This window comes from Artibeus jamaicensis, unplaced genomic scaffold, assembly GCF_021234435.1.
Source record: "Artibeus jamaicensis isolate MK-2021 breed Jamaican fruit bat unplaced genomic scaffold, CSHL_Jam_final contig_335, whole genome shotgun sequence".
NCBI lineage: Eukaryota > Metazoa > Chordata > Mammalia > Chiroptera > Phyllostomidae > Artibeus > Artibeus jamaicensis.
In genome coordinates, this window is record NW_026521800.1 from 8040411 (window position 1) to 8056855 (window position 16445).

Here is a 16445-nt window from a genome sequence, read left to right on the forward strand (position 1 = left end):
CAGACCCTTAAACTGTTTTCCCGTGGGAATCAGGCCTAGAAAATGCATACAGACTGTTATTGCTTGCTCTTGCTAAAACTCCCTCACCCTGGTCTGAAACAGTAGATGTTTATTGACTACCTTCAAGGTAATTTCCAAAGCCTGTGTGAATTTTCCTAGGGACAGCTAATCAGCTTGCCACCTTTCCCTCCTGCATTTGTTATTTTCATTTTCTTGATTGTACCTAAAATGTAGACAATAATATTCTGTGTAATAGATAACAAATCCTTCTTTGATGTAAGACCTGAGAAAAACAATAGAAGCCTGTCCAGGCAAGGGTAGGGGTGCACCTCCCTTGAGAGGATGGCTGTGCTGTCCCCTTTTTCTCCATGGAATTGCTGTAGCCTGTGCATTGTTTTCATATTCAGTCACAACAGTCAGACTCTGTGGGCCAGAGTCTACTAAATTTTTATCCAACATTTTAGTTCTACTGTTTTTTAACCCCATGAATCAGACTGTACTGTTATCGTTTTATACAGTAATTGCTCAGATTCACCCATGTTTACTATTTTCTATTGTATTTCAGATCTTCTTTCTTCTGGAATCATTGCCCTTCTAAAAGAAATACAACTTTAGAAATGCCTTTAACAATGTCTGTTCATAGCAAACTGTATTTTTTTATTTTATGAAATGTCTGTATTTTATGGTATTAATTGAAAGAGAGGTCAAGCCCTGGCAGGTGTGCCTCAGTTAGTTGGATGTTTTCTCACAAGCTAAAAGGTTGAGGGTTTAATTTCCAGTCAAGGCATTTCCCTAGGTTGCAAGTTAAGTCCCTGGTCAGGGTGCATACAAAAAAGGCAACCATTTGATGTTTCTCTCTCAAATTAATGTTTCTCTCCCTCTCTTTCTCTCTCCCTTCCCTTCTCTCTAAATTCTCCCTTCCTGTCTCTCTAAAAGCAATGAAAATGTCCTCAGGTGAAGATTTAAAAAAAAGAGAGAGAGGTCAACATTTATAGTTATCTTTTTGCAACATGTTGATGGTACTATTCTATTGTTTTCTGGTTTTCATTGTTGCTATTAAGAAATCAGTTGTCAGTTAAATTGTTGTTACTTTGTGCATGAGCTCTCATTCTTCCCATTTTTCTTTATGTCAAGCAGTTTCACTATGCTATGTTTTTGTATTTATCCTACTTGAGATACATGGTACTTATTAAATCTGAGCACTAATATCTTTCATAAATTCTGAAAAATTCTCAGCTATTGTATTTTTTGAAATATGGCAATCATTCTCTCATTTTCTCATTCTAAAATTCCAATTAAATATGTATAATAGCACTTTTTACTCCAATCTCTATGCCTTTTATTTTATCTTCTATCCTTTTAATTTTATTTCTTATTTTTCAGATCTGTCTTTCAATTCACTAATTCTCTCCTCATCTGTGTCTAATATACCATTTAACCTGTTCACTGAGTTAATCTTCAAATCTATCTGATCTCTTTTGAATCTCTCTTGTATGTTGCAATGTGTTTTATTCCATTTTAATTTCTTTAAATATTGTTATTTTGTGCTGCGTATCTCAGAATACCAATATTTGAAGTTTATCTGTTTTTTATATTTCTGCTTGTTCTCAGTCATGCTGTTATTCCTCAAGTGTTTGGTAGTGTTGGGGCTGTTATTAGGCTGATCTTAATTAAGGGGAATTCTGACATCCCTGAGATAATGTTTTTCCCAAGAGAGAATTTATATTTTCTTTCTGTACTAAGGGTTGTCATCATTTGGGACCACTAGATTTCTTTAGATTTTTTCTTCCTCTGTAGGTGAGGGTAGAGAAAATGTCATTCCAAGATCTTACGATACAGGGGATATTTTTTACCCAGAACTGAGATGGAGATCAACAGGTTAGCTTCCTGTCTCCTTTAAGGACACATGTAATTTTCTACCCACTTTATTACAATGATGCCGCCTTATACAAGGTCTCAGTTCAGCTGCCTACATTGCACAAACCCAAGGTCTAGTCTCTCACTCATTTTTGCTAGAGAAGTGATGCCAGCATTTACTTGGGGGCATCCTAAATTTTCACATTTTCTTACTATTCTGCTGTCAGCAAGTAGTTAGGAGTTGGTTATTGTGGTGCAAGGTTGGTGGCTGGAGACATGGGGACAGAAAGGGTTGGGAATAAATTTGAACATTTCCCTTAGTTTTTTATGATGTCAGCAGTGCACTTAAAAGTGGGTTTGTTGTGATTTATCTGGCCTCTACAAGTTGTGCTGCAGGAGGGCTTTTCAGAAATACTGTCTGCCACATAGCAGGAAATGAAAGTCTCAGTGGGGTTTTCAAGCACAACCACACAGTTTGTAAAAGAATCATTGATTCTCAAAATGTTAGACCCTTGTTGAGCCAGAGGACCCAGCTCATTTATCCTTTTCCCACTATAACCACCCATTTGGCCTTTTAAGGTCATTTCTTAAAAATGGCCTCTGGTCAGTGCTGCCCAACTCTTACCCTGATCTGCCAACAGAGTGCCTGAAGCTGAGTGGTTCTGAGCACATACTCTAGAAAAGGCTACCTTGGTGTCAGCCTAAGCTCTGCCAATAGTAGTGGTGGGACTCTGGTCAAGTGAGTTCAACTCTGTCTCAGTTTACCCATCTGTAAAAATGGGGATAAATAATAAAAATGCACAGACTGGCAGAAATCATGCTGGGAGAATCATATGGACTTTCCGTCAGTGATGCAGGAGTTCACGTGATGTATGATCTGATTCCTGATAAACTTTCTCCTCAATGCATTTTAGTGAAACAAATGACTGTATGAACTTACCTTTCACTGCGTCTATCCACTCTACTGAAAGAAATAGTAAAAGGCAAAAAGAAAACAGACATACTAGTCTATACAACTAAAGTTAGGATCAGCCCCAGCACTGAACTACTGGGGGTCCCAGGCAGTATTTCAGACTGTTTCTGGGAGCTCAAGGAAAAGATCACAACATGACAGGACTGAGGGCCTCCTGGCATTTACACATTGGGCAGGGTAACTATGGAAGGCCAGACTCCCCGTATTTCACAGACAGGGAAACTGAGGCCCAAGTAGGTTGATTAAATAGTTTACGGCCTCTCAGTCAGTTACTGGCAGAACTGGGATTGATCTCTGGACTCTGTACTGTCCTCTGCTGCCTCCCTCAGTTCCCCAGAATGGCATACCCTCCAACTTCTCTTTTGTTCACTGGACACTACATACTTAACCCATTTGGTGAGAAAAATAATTTGACATATATTACTATAAATTTTGTTTTTAGTTAGATACTTCCATGCATGTTTTTATATTATTATAGTCAGATTCAAATTTAATTTATGTTTTGTTGACACTGGAGTATTTCATATTTCTATGTAGATACAAGCTGTGCTTGTTGAATTACTTAGGATTGCTGAATTAGTGTAAAACCACTTAAGCAAAAACGGTAATATATTGCCCCATATGACTAAAGAACTAAAGAAAAAACTCCAGCATCAGGCAAGAATGGGTCTAGGTGTTCAAAACATTTCATTGGGAAGCATCTCTCTATGTAGTTTAGATGCGCTTTCACTTTCAGGTCAACATTTTCAATGTCACAGCCCCTGACCAGCTTACAGAGTCACAGGTCCATGTCCAGAAGCGAAAAGTCTCCTCTTTCCCAGTAGATCAGTGAATTCCTGAGTTTAATTTCATTGCCTGGCTTGGATCTTCTGGGGCATGAAACACTGATTGCTCAAGTCTGTCAGGTGCCACTCCTTGGCACAGTGTCACCCTTATGAAAACCACACAGCTTGACGAAAGGGCATGATTCCCAAAGAAAAAGTAGGATGTTGCCATTAGAAGAAATGGCAATTGATATGGGACTGACAAGATGACTATTCACAATGCCTGCCATCATAACAACAGAGTGGAAGGCCATGGCATTCTTTGTTGTTGCCCTGATCAGAGGCACTTAGGTTGCTTCCAGAGAAGAACCTGATATTCTGGGTTCAAATCCCACATCTGCCTCTCTATAGTTGTGACCCTTGGGCAAATGCCTTAGCCTAACTTTGCCTCAGTTTCCTCATCTGTCAGGTGGGGATAACAATAGTACTTATGCCTAAGGTGTTTATGAGAATTAGAGATACTAGTATAAGCAAAGAATTTATATCAGTGCCTGCCACATATTAAGCATCCAGTACATGTTAGCTATTACTATTCACTATTATAACTAGCATTGCTAAGAAAAATAAACATTTAATTTGGAAAAGTACTTTTACTTTCTATGTATTTCCTTAGAATACATTCCTGTATGGCCAAAGGTCCAGCTGGATTTATAGCTCTTGTGTATTGACTGAGAACTCTCGGCAGCACTAAGCCAGTTATAGTGTCACAACAAAGTGCTTGTGCTGGTACAGTTCAAGTGATCGCACATTGTTACCAGACAGGGTCTGGCCTGGAGGGGATCTGCCTAAGGCAGGCTGGTAGTGTGTGGGTTCTTGACTTTATGTAAGAAAGATTTCACGAAAGGAGTCCAGGTGATCTTGACAGTACATTTATTAAAGCTGGGGACAGGGAAACAAAGGAAGGGCTTAGGGCTGAAGAAGGAACAGGAGAGTTGGCTCACTGGGAAGTAAGAGAAAAAGAGGACCTTGGAGACAGGATCAGGGAGTGAGCCTGGGGTAAAGTGCCACTGCCTGCTGCCCCCTGGTTGCAAGTTTCATGGGGACCCTTAGGGTTTAGGAGGAAGTAAAATATTCATGCCTGAGAAGGAGCATGGGCATGTGTGCTCTTGTGTGAGCCTGCACTGAGACTTTGTCCTGAGGGCTTTTTATCTTTTTTTATCCTGTGGACAAGAATGTTAGGAGAGGGTTTCAGGTGATTATTTATCAGCTTTGTAGGTGCTTTTTTAATATGCTGATGTATCAAAATGAGTGTATGGGGGGAATATTCTTTGGCCTGCTTTACTATTTTACTTTTACGTTGGGCCTGTCTGGGTTTTTATGGGGTTTTTGTTATTTGTTCCCCTGATTTCATATGTCCTTGTGTTTAACTGGTACCAATGGCATTAACCGGGTCTCTGTTCACTATTTTCCAGACCAGAGAGATTTAAGCTGCATATTCTTTAGTTAGAGAGGACAGGTATAAAGCATTTGCTTTCTGTTGTCCTTGGGTAGGGAAGATAAGGTCCTGCGATTCACTGGCTGGCTGTAAAGTTGTTCAAATTGTTTGGACTTAATTTTCATGTCTCAATTTCCCCATTCCACTTGCCCAGGACTTTTCCTAGCTTCTTACTATCCTGTCACAATATCATCTAGTCTTGTTTGGAGCAACACTTTCCTTTTAGGGCAAAATAAAATAACCAGTGCACACTTCCAACAGATGCAGGATGCCTGGAGTGGTCTGGGCATTTCCACAGTCCATACATCATCCCACCACCGACCTCACGGCCATCTCAGTCCTGCATCTCCTTCTTGCCACTGGTTTCTGGGTCTCCCATGCTCGTCCCTGAGACCTGTGCCTGTTTCCCTCTCCAACGTTTCAGAGCTACTGAACGTAGTCGTCCCGGGACTGCTCCAAAATTCCTGACACCTTTTTACGCTGAGCATCACGAGTCTCTTTATCTCTTTTTCTACCAGCCTTCACACTAACTAGGTTCTGGGACCCAAATGCACAACCAGAGAGAATTTTCTGAACAACAACTGTCCTATGCTCCTAAGAGAATTGGAACCAGTGCCTTAAAATACAGGTATGGCTGTAGTCATTTTTGTTCTTTTAACAGCAATTTCCACTGCCCTCCTATTGCTGAATGTATTTTCATTTTATTTTTAGCACAGATTTTAAAAGTTATTAGTCAAAGTAACGGGCTGTTAGGTACTATGGAAGCTTTGGTCTCAGCCCTCGAAGTGCTAACAATCTTGCTTGGAAGGCATAATAAATATCTTTGGCACATTTGAAGCCAAATTGTCTCAAGAAAATTGGACTTTGGGAAGCTGGGAAGGCAGTGAGGAGTCTCCCCTTCAATTTGCCAGTCCTGTTACCCCCACTTGGGAAAGGGTAGGGTCTGCTGCCTGACTAGAGAATCCATCCCACTGACATTCAGTCTGTGACTTCACAGACCGTGTAGTGTGGTATCTGCTTCCTGCCTCAAGAAATTCTGAGGTCCAGCAGCTCCACAAGAACCAGAAGAGGGGGCTCTAAAGGCAGGTACTGCACACTTCCTGCCTGCTACACACGCTGTAGCTGCAGCCCACTGGGTACAAGGGAGAACACAGTGAGTTCATGCTGCCTGAATGCACCCCTATTCATCAGTGGAGAGAAGGAAGAGGGCTGTCTAAGGAATTTTTCCAGTACAGCCTCCTGGCTGTCCTCCCCAAAACATAAACTCCATCAAGACTTTGGGGATGGTTTCTGCAGGCACAGAAGCAGAGGAGAAACCAAGGAGTGAGTAAGGTCTAGTCAGTCAGATTTCCATGCCTCCTCTCCACCAGGTGCCCACGTGGATACATACTCATGCACAAGTATACTGCAGCCTTGCTGAGTCTCGCTGAGATACAGGCCAGGTTGGAAGGGTGCAGACCTTACCTCTCCAACAAATATTAAGGGAACACTACCCAAAATAGGACAACTGTAAAAAGACTGGTCTGTCCCTGCTTTCATGGAGGCAACAGTCTAGTGAGGGAGCCAGACTCTACCCACATGATCCTAGTGCTTGAAACACGTACAAAGAGGATGCCCTTGTCTGTTTCTTGTGTGAATAAAATGCCACAGAGATGTTTTAAGAGCCAGGAGGAATGCACGGCACAGAAAAGGGCATTCAATTCCACACAAGGGCCTGTGGAGGGCTTCCTTCATTGAGTGACAGAGAAGGTGGCATGTAAAGGGTAGTGAAGTGGGGCAAACACTCCTGCCAGAGCGCACAGGCCAGTAGGGGCCCTGCACCAGGATGGGTGTGGGTCCTTGGCAGTGGTGGGAAGAAGTCAGGTATGGCTGGGATGTAGGCACAGAGCATCCAGAGCCTGGATAGGAGGTAGGGCCACAAGCTGCACCTCACAGATCCGCTCAAGGATTCTAGACATGTCCTAAGAGCATGAGAGCCTTTGAAGAGTTAATAAGCCTCAAGAGTGCCGTGAGGTGTGTGTGTGTGCACATCTTTAGAGTAACCTAAAGATTACTCTAAGTATTTTGTAGAAAATGGGTTGTAAGGGACAAAAGTGCATGAGGAAAATTTTATTTAGAAGGTTGTTGCAATAATGCAAGCAAAAAAAAGAGATGGTACTTTGGACTAGAATAGTAGAATTTTAGATGAAATGGTGGGCAAATTAAACATAGGTAGGAAGTAGACTGAATGAGATGAGAAGCTTGGTTGGATGTGAGTTGTGGTCAGTCCCAGGTTTTGGGCCTGAGGATCCAGTGAACATTCCTGCCATTTGGTGACTAAGACAGAAGTGTCAAACTCATTTTCACCAGGGGCCACAGCAGCCTTGTGGTTGCCTTCAAAGGGAGAAAAAAATTATAGGACTGTACAAATATAACTACTCCTTAACTGTTAAGGAGTTGAAATTCCATTTGGCCCATTGAAAGCAACCATGAGGCTGATGTGGCCCCTGATGAAAATGAGTTTGACACCCCTGGACTGAGGGATGCTGATGGAGGTGTGGGGAGGGAAGGGTGGACCCAACTGTTGATGAGTCTCAAGTGCTTGGAAGATAGTTTAGTAGAATTCTCCAGGGAGGGAAACTGTGAGGGAATCCAGAGACAGAATCTAATTGGGCCACAGCAGCCCAGAGCACATTTAAGAAATACTGCCCCAAAAGAAAGCAGACAAAGTGACAATACAAAAAAGACGGCTGGCTTTGGACCCTTATGGCAAGAGCAAGGCCAGAGTGAGCTGGTGAGCTGGTGCCTCCTTGTTTGCCTAGAATGCTCCAGGGCAAGGTAGGAAACTTGGCAACTATGCAGATGGAACGAGGAGTTTGATGATCAGTCACAAATTGTATGGAGATACTGAGGATGATGACACCCAAGAGAATCCAAGCAGAGAAACCAATATTTCTGGCAGCAGCTGACTGACATCTCTGGCAAAGGAGGCTTGGTTTGCCCATGATGACTGAAGATTTCATTAAATGTCAGGCTAATTATGGTTTCTCAATGATGGCATGTCTGACTCTGCTGAAAACATACAACATGGGGCTAGAAATCCTGAAAAACCTTTGCAAAGGAATAAAAAACACCCCAAAGTCACTGATCTCAAAAACAGGGTAGAAAAAAAGAAAGGCTTCATGTTGAAGACAGGAACATAAATGTACATGTGACTGATTTGCCTCCAGATATTATAGTGGAGGCATTTATATACTTTCTCTCTAAACTGGGCATGATGATGAGAGATCCTTAAACTGAATTTAAGGTCCAGCTTTACAAAGATAACCAAGGCAAGCTCAAAGGGGATGGACTTCGGAGTTACTTTAATAGGGAATCTGGATTTGTATTAATAGTTTTGAATGAAGGTAAAATTAGAAGGTAGAAAGTGTATGTTGAGGTGATCAACTTTCAACTGAAGGGGAATATGAGGCTTTAGAAAAGAAGAGGGGCAAGCACCACAGGAGGCAGCTTCCCCTGCAATGAAAGCAGCTGGACTGCTGGACCATCCTGAACTCACCATGAGAGAGTTGTCATCAAAAAAGATATCTCATCCTATGGCTTTTGAGGATGGTCCATTGGTGCTGAATGAGGTCAGAGAAAACTTGTAAGGAGAATGTTCAAAGTTTAGGCCAATTACAAGAGCTGAGATTTGGAAGCAGCCCAAGTGTCCATCAGTAGATGAGTGGATAAAACAACAACGATACATTTACACAATGGAACACTACTTGGTCATAAAAAAAAGAAAATTTTACCCTTTGTGACAGCATGGATGGACCTGGAGAACATTATGCTAAGTGAAATAAGCCAGCCAGAGAGACAAATACCATATGCTTTCATTTACATGTGGAATCTAGTGAACAAACTGAACAAGCAAAATAAAGACAGGTGCATAGATAGAGAGCAGGCTGACAGCTTGGGGCTGGGGCATTACGGGGTGGAGGGACCAAGGAAAAAAGAGAAAGGATTCAAGAGCATGGACAACAGTATGGTGATTGGGGGGTGGGGTGGAGGTGGAAGAGGGTATAAGGGGGAAATGGTAATGAAAAAAATATAATAAAAATAAATTTTAAAAATTGTTTGGGCCAATTAGAAAGCCCCTTCTCTTTGACAGACACCCAGATGGTGTAACCTCTGTGTCCTTGAGGAAGCTGATCACTGTACTCAAACACTCAGTCGAAGCTGGTGGGATGGCTGTCAAATCCCTGTCCAAACATGAGATGGGCACAGATGACCAGGCTGAGGATACCCCAGGAGAAAGGAAAGAAAGGCTGAAAGAATGGCTGAAAGAATGGGAAACTTTCTTGAGTGCCCCGAGCCCAAAAGAGGCAGGTGCTGTGTTCAAACTGCACATCTGCTTTAAAGATCAGGGTCTTCTACACTAGGACGTTTCCAGAGCACCCTAGCACATTGAGGATGAATGTTCAAGAAGCCACAACTAACATGGTGTAAAGAAACTATACACTAGTCAGTAGCAAAGACCATTCCCACAACAGAGATGGCAGAAAGGACCAGTCTGACAAATATGATTGTCAAAGGAGCCAAAAAGACAAGAAAAGTAGCATACTAACAAAGTGTTATGTGGAAGTAGATCATGTTGAATTCTATAAATATTTGATTAAATCTGCTTTTCTTACCACTTCAGAGTTGAGACTGTTGCAGTACTACACAGTCTCCAAGCAGCATTTTCACTTTTTATTTTTTAATATATTTTATTGTTCTTACAGTTGTCCCATTTTCCCCCTTCATTCCTCTGCACCCTGCATACCCTCTTCCTCCTACATTCCCCCCTTTAGTTCATGTCCATGTGTCTTAAGTTCTTTAGCTTTTATATTTCCCATACTATTCTTGCCCTCCCCCTATTTTCCACCTGCCATCTATGCTACTTATTCTCTGTACATTTCTCCCCCTCTTCTCCTCCCACTCCCGTTGCTAACACTCCCTGTGATCTCCATTTCTGTGGTTCTGTTCCTGTTCTAGTTGTTTCCTCAGTTTGTTTTTATTTAGGTGTGGTTGTTAGTAATTGAGAGTTTGCTTCATTTTAGTATACATTTTATCTATACTTATCTATACTTATCTATACTAAAATGTATACTATACATTTTAGTATACTTTTTATCTTTTTTTCATAGATAAGTTCCTTTAACATTTCATAAAATAAAGGCTTGGTGATGATGAACTGCTTTAACCCGACCTTACCTGAGAAGCACTTTATCTGTCCTTCCATTCTAAATTAAAGCTTTGCTGTCTAGAGCAATCTTGGATATACTTTGGATTTCATGACTTGGAATACTTCTTTCCAGCCCCTTCTTGCCTGTAAGGTGTCTTTTGAGAAATCAGAGACAGTCTGATGGGCATTCCTTTGTAGGTGACTGTCTCCTTATCTCTTGCTGCTTCTAAAATTTTATCTTGGCTAATATAATTATGAGATGCCTTGTTGTATTCCTCTCTGGGCCCACCTTCTTTGGGACTCTCTGAGCTTCCTGGACTTCCTGGAAGTCTACTGCCTTTGCCAGATTGGGGAAGTTCTCCTTTATTAGTTGCTCAAATAAGTTTTCCACTTGTTGCTCTTCCTCTTCCCCTTCTGGTACCCCTATAATTCAGATGTTGGAATGTTTAAATTGTCCTGGAGGTTCCTAAACCTCTCCTCATTTTTTTGAATTCTTTTTTCTTCATTCTGGTATGGTTGAATGTTTCTTTCTTTCTTCTGGCCCACTCCATTGATCTGAGTCCCAGTTACCTTCCCATCACTATTGGATCCCTGTGCATTTCCCTTCATTTCACTTAGTTTAGCCTTCATTTGTTCCTCTAATTTGTGACTAAAACCAACCAATTCTGTAAGCATCCTAGTCACCAGTGTTTTGAACTGTGCGTCTGATAGGTTGGCTGTCTCTTTGTCCCTTAGAAGTATTGGCTCTGGGGCTTTGAGGTGTTTTTCTGCTTGAGCCATAATATTTTGGTCTGTTCCCACCCGTTATGTATGAGGAGCGGAGCCTTAGGCATCCACCAGGGTGGGGCAACCCAAGTCACTGGGTTGTGATGCTGTGTAAGGGCTGGGGTCGGAGAGGGAAAAAATGGCGCTTTGCTCCCCTCTCTGTTGCACCTCAGTCCCTTCTGCCGCTTCACTGAAGCAAACTGAGCACTTGTGGTGCTGCTTCCCATGTGGGTGGGCTTGTGTTCATTCTAGGACCTTGTGGGTTTCTCCAATAAACTTTCCTGTGAGGGTGGGAGTCTCTGCCTGTGCCTCAACCCCCACAAGTGTTTTCAGGCTTTATGTCCCGGCACTAGGACTCTGGATTGCGTGATCTGTCTTGCTCCCCAGTTATCTGTGTGCAAATGTGGGACTGCTGCCCAGTCAGCCAGCCACCTTGCCCACGGTGCCCTGCTTCTCGATCATAGCCTCACTGGGTCTCCCCGTTGCCACCACACACCTGGTCTGTTAGTCGCTGCCTGGGTGCCCAGGGTCAGCCCGATGCCACCATGCACGCTCGGGGTGCCTTGCCCTCCCAGTGTCACTGCATCCTGTGCCGAGACCCCTCTCTGCTCCACTGCCAGACTGCACCCCTACTACCGGTATGGATGAATGTGTCTATTTTAACTCCTTGGTTCTTGCACTTCCATATAGTTCAATTTTCTGTCAGTTCTGGTTGTTACTTTGTTTCTGACTTGTTGTTGTACTTATTTTGGTTGTTCCAAGAGGCAGTGTATCCACCTACACCTCCATTTTGGCCTGAAGACTCACTTTATATTTTGTGCATAGAAGTGCCTTTCTAATTCCATTTATTACCTTGATGTTTTCACCCAGTTGAGTTTGATACATGATGCAGATAGCTCTTGTATTTTATTGTTTTGGAGATGTATAGTTTGTACATGTCCTAAAAGTATTTTAATGACTTTGGCATGGTGCCTGTGTTGGTTAAATTTGTATAAGGCACTAGTTCTGTTTTTGTATTTTAGGTGTGTTTGTGGTTTATGTACCAAAGTTAGCACGGCTGTGCTTTTCTTAATAGAATGACAAAGACTTTGAGAATGGATCTCGAGTGTTTATTACAGAAAAGTTATATGCTTTCAATATACATGAAGGAAGCAATTAGTTTTAAGAATAAATACATGTCCACTTGTACTATCTTGGAAGGCTCATTAATGTGTTATACTACATATTCTCCAGTTTTTTTTTAAATAAATTTTTTTTGAATTAATTATGCTGTTATAGTTGTTCTATTCCCCCCTTCATTCCCCTCCACCCTGCCCCCCCAACCCCACCATTACCCCCCTTTAGTTTATGCCCATGTGTCTCAAGTCCTTTAGGTTCTATATTTCCCATACTATTCTTGCCCCCCCCATCTAATTTCTATCTACTGTCTATGCTACTTGTTTTCTGTACCTTCTCCCCCCCGTCTCCTCCTCCCACTCCCCTGTTGCTAACCCTCCTTGAGATCTTCATTTCTATGTTTCCACTCCTGATCTAGCTGTCCTTTTAGTTTGCTTTCGTTTTAGGTGTGGTTGTTAATAACTGTGAGTTTGTTGTCCTTTCACTGTTCATGTTTCTTTAACTTCTTTTTCTTAGATAAGTCCCTTTAACATTTCATATAATAAGGGCTTGGTGATGATGAACTCCTTGAATTTGGTCTTATCTGAGAAGCACCGTATCTGTCCTTCCGTTCTGAATGAAAGTTTTGCTGGGTAGAGCAATCTTGGTTGTAGGTCTTTAGATTTCATGACTTGGAATATTTCTTTCCAGCCCCTTCTTGCCTGTAAGGTCTCTTTTGAGAAATCTGCTGACAGCCTGATGGGGACTCCTTTGTAGGTGATTGTCCCCTTACCTCTTGCTGCTTCCAGGATTCTTTCCTTCATTTTAATTTTGGCTAATGTAATTATGATATGCCTTGGTGTGTTTCTTCTTGAGTCCAAATTTTTGGTACTCTCTGAGCTTCTTGGATTTCTTGGAAGTCTATTTCCTTTGCCAGATTGGGGAAATTTTCTTTTATTATTTGTTCAAATAGTTTTTCCACTGGTGGTTGTGTCTTTCCCCCTTCTGGTACCCCTATAATTCGGATATTGGAGCGTTTATAGATGTCCTGGAGGTTCCTAAGCTTCTCCTCATTTTTCTGAATTCTTATTTCTTCATTCCATTCTGTTTGATGATTTTTTTCTTCTTCCTTCTGGTTCACTCCTTTGATTTGAGTCCCAGTTTTTTTTTTCATCTCTATGGTTTTCCTGTGGAATTCCATTCATTTCCCTTAATTTAGCCTTCATATGTTTCTCTAATTTGTGGCTATAGTCCACCAGATCTGTGAGGAAGCTGATGACCAGTGTTTTAAACTGTGCGTCTGAGAGATTTGCTATTTCTTCGTCACTTAGATTTATCTGTGGGGCTTTGAGGTCTTCCTGCGACATTTTTGGTCTGTTCTGGCCCTTTAAGTGGGAGGAGCGGCGCCTTGGATTCCCAGGTCGCTGGGTTGTGACCTGTATGTGGGGGCGTGGTCAGAGCGGGGAAATGGCAATGGCGCCGCCCCCAGTCCAAGCGCTCACTCCCTCACCAGCGTGCAACCATGCAACCTCAGTCAACTCGCTGCCACCGCCTCCCCACTGACTCCTCCGTAGTCGCTCACCCGGTGGGCCGCTCGGTTGCTCACTAGGTCCAATCCTGGGTTTGGAACCCTTGCGACTGGATTCGCGCGTCTGGATTCCGCGCCCGGGTCGACTCCCTTGTAACTCCTCACCCGACGCCAGTTTCGCCCCTTACCGGTCGGGCCGAAGAATTTGTTGTTAGCGGACTTCCGAAAAGTTCAGTTTTCCGTGTTCTGGTTGTGTTTTCTGATGCTAATATTTAGTTGTCCCTAAACTTGGTTGTGTGAGGAGGCAGGCACATCCACCTTAAACCTCCATCTTGGCGGAAGTCTATTCTCCAGTTTTAACATTCAACTTCATTAAAAGTTAGTTTCTGATGCAGAGATTGAAATTAGGCTGTGAGTTGATCAAAAGGCCTTTTAGTGTTTTACCTCAAAGGGACACTGTTAGAATGCCTAAAATTCAGTTTTAATTTGAAAAAAATACATGACAGTACACTCAAAAATAATATAATAATGCATGTCAACTGTAACTGAAAAATAAAAGATTTTAAAATGGAAAAAAGAAAAATACACGATATAATGTTTTTTCTGGAATTTCTCAGATGTTAAAGTACTGTATGAAAGGGAAAGGTGAATGTCTCATTGAGCATTCTTGCAGCAATGCTGTGCTCACGGGGAACTGAGAGGGCGGGGCAGAGGGGCAGAGTCAGGGATTAGATGCATGTCTCAAGGTTCCAGAGCATTTTTATAAATAAAAAATACTTAAGTTATGGAAGTTTGATGTAGTGTTCTTTTCTAAAGATTCACTCATTTTTATTGATAATGAAGATTACTTTAAAAAATTAATCTAGAACAGAGACATATTAAAAGTAATGCTATGCTGTATTATTTAAGATTGGAAAGTTACTTGACAGATTGCTTTTGTGATATATTCTGACTTTAGAAAATGATCATGAGTGTGGAATAAATACTGGATTAAATCTTTTCAAAATAAACTATACATGACAAGATATTTGAAAAGATAGAAGATGGGGGAGATTTTGAAAAAAGGTGCTAAAGAACGTGGCCCTAACAGACAGTGTGACTAAGGAAGTTCCTAAAGTCAGTAGAGAATGGTCTGGAAGAAGGCCCTAAAAAGAAGAGGCTCAAAAGAGATGATGGCAAGAAAGGCTCTGTGAGAGGCCTGAAGGTGACCCTGAAAAGGAACCCGAAGAGAGAATGGCCCCAAAAAGGGTCTGAAGAAGATGTCTTGCGAAGAGAATCTGAAAACTGCGTTGAAAAACAGTTTGAAATGGTTCCAAAAATTACTAGAAGATAGTGGTGTTGAAAAAATGTTAGGAGAAATGTCAGGATAAATTAGAATTTGATGATGATGGGTCTGAGTGAGTGACGAGGAAAGTTCTGAGAGTGTGAAAATTCAGAGGCAAAGGAAGAAGACGAATGTGGAAAAGTATTCAATGATGCACCAGATGGAAAAGAGGAGGAAGAACACGCAGAGGGGGAAGGGCTGATGGTGCCTAGGAGGAGGGAGATGATGCAGGTGAAAAGTGGTGGAAGATGAGGATTCCAACAAGGTGGTGTTTGAAGAGAAGAGTCCAGTGAGAAGTAGATGCCATGTCTGGTGTGAAGGAACCTGCAGTGGGTGAAGGGCCCCTGTCCACAAGTGGTGGCTTTGTCCTCAGTAGTGATCATGAGGAGGAGGAGGAGGAAGAGAAGATTTAGTAACTTCAACTTGTTTTTAGGGGGATACATCCACCTACCTGCACCAACACCGTGGGCTAATTATTAGAAATGTTACATGAACACATGCATCATGATATTGTAGGATGCCACTGGACTACTGTTTTTCATTGTAATCAGCACTCAATGATTTTAAATATATTTTAAATGGCTGTTCATTTAAAACTCCATCATCATAATGCAAGTTAAAAGAAAGATGTAAAAATAAGTCCACAGCACTATAATGCTAGCTAAGAGAAGATTAATCTTTCCTGTAAAAAAATAGAAGCTCTCAAGTTATGAAGTACAACACAAAATTGTCAGATGCAGCCTAATATCAAGAGAAATATCTTAAAACAACATTATCCATGAAGATTGAATATAGGGGGACAGAAAGATGTTAGAGAAGAAAAGAAAAGAAAGCCTGGGTGAATAATGATATTAGACTAGAATTCAATTCAACCAGCTGATTACTGGATTTTTGGGTCTGGCCATATAAAACCATGAAGACACCCATTCATGCACATCAGCAATCAGATGCAGCTAAGTTTGTTGTCATTTCATGTTATTACAGCATCATCTTCTCTTTGCACGTGCTCCCACCTACTAGTGTGTTGCTCAAGTGATGTGTACATGACAGACAGCGTTACTGCCCAAAGTACCAAGAGGGCGTGCAGGGGATGGGATCTTCCCTCCAGATGGTTTTCAGCCTCTGGGCCCAAGACGCCATCATCCCCTTTCTTTCTTCTTCTGATGCAAACTCAGGAGCAAAACTGATCTGAGGAGCAAGGACTTTAAATCCACAGAAGTGCAATGCACCATGCTATAGACACAGAGAAAGAAAGGAATTAATTAGAAGCTATAACCTTTACATATGTTTCCGTTAAATAATCTAAGGGAGACGGTATGAAACAAAACTTCAAAAAAAAACTGAGCAACTTTAATGCTGGTGGGTGAGTAAAAATAATTTAAATGTCCCATAACCTTAGGACGCTGGCCTGTATCAGGGAGGCGAACTCAAGGCAACTGAAAGTTCCAAATTCTGT

The 16445-nt window shown here is 41.8% G+C and overlaps 1 protein-coding gene and 1 pseudogene across 3 annotated transcripts in view; one reads left to right on the plus strand and one right to left on the minus strand.

Moving 5' to 3' along the window:
• Positions 1–7058: 7058 nt before the first annotated feature.
• Positions 7059–8718, plus strand: LOC128627218 (HIV Tat-specific factor 1-like; annotated as a pseudogene).
• A 6817-nt stretch (positions 8719–15535) lies between these two features.
• NQO2 (N-ribosyldihydronicotinamide:quinone reductase 2) overlaps positions 15536–16445 on the minus strand; it is a 31542-nt gene continuing 30632 nt past the window's right edge. For all 3 annotated transcript variants that reach the window (XM_053664085.1, XM_053664084.1, XM_053664083.1), the window contains one exon: positions 15536–16222. In XM_053664085.1, the coding sequence (XP_053520060.1) occupies positions 16046–16222 (177 nt within the window). In that variant the 3' untranslated portion in view covers positions 15536–16045. The remainder of the gene's footprint in view (positions 16223–16445) is intronic.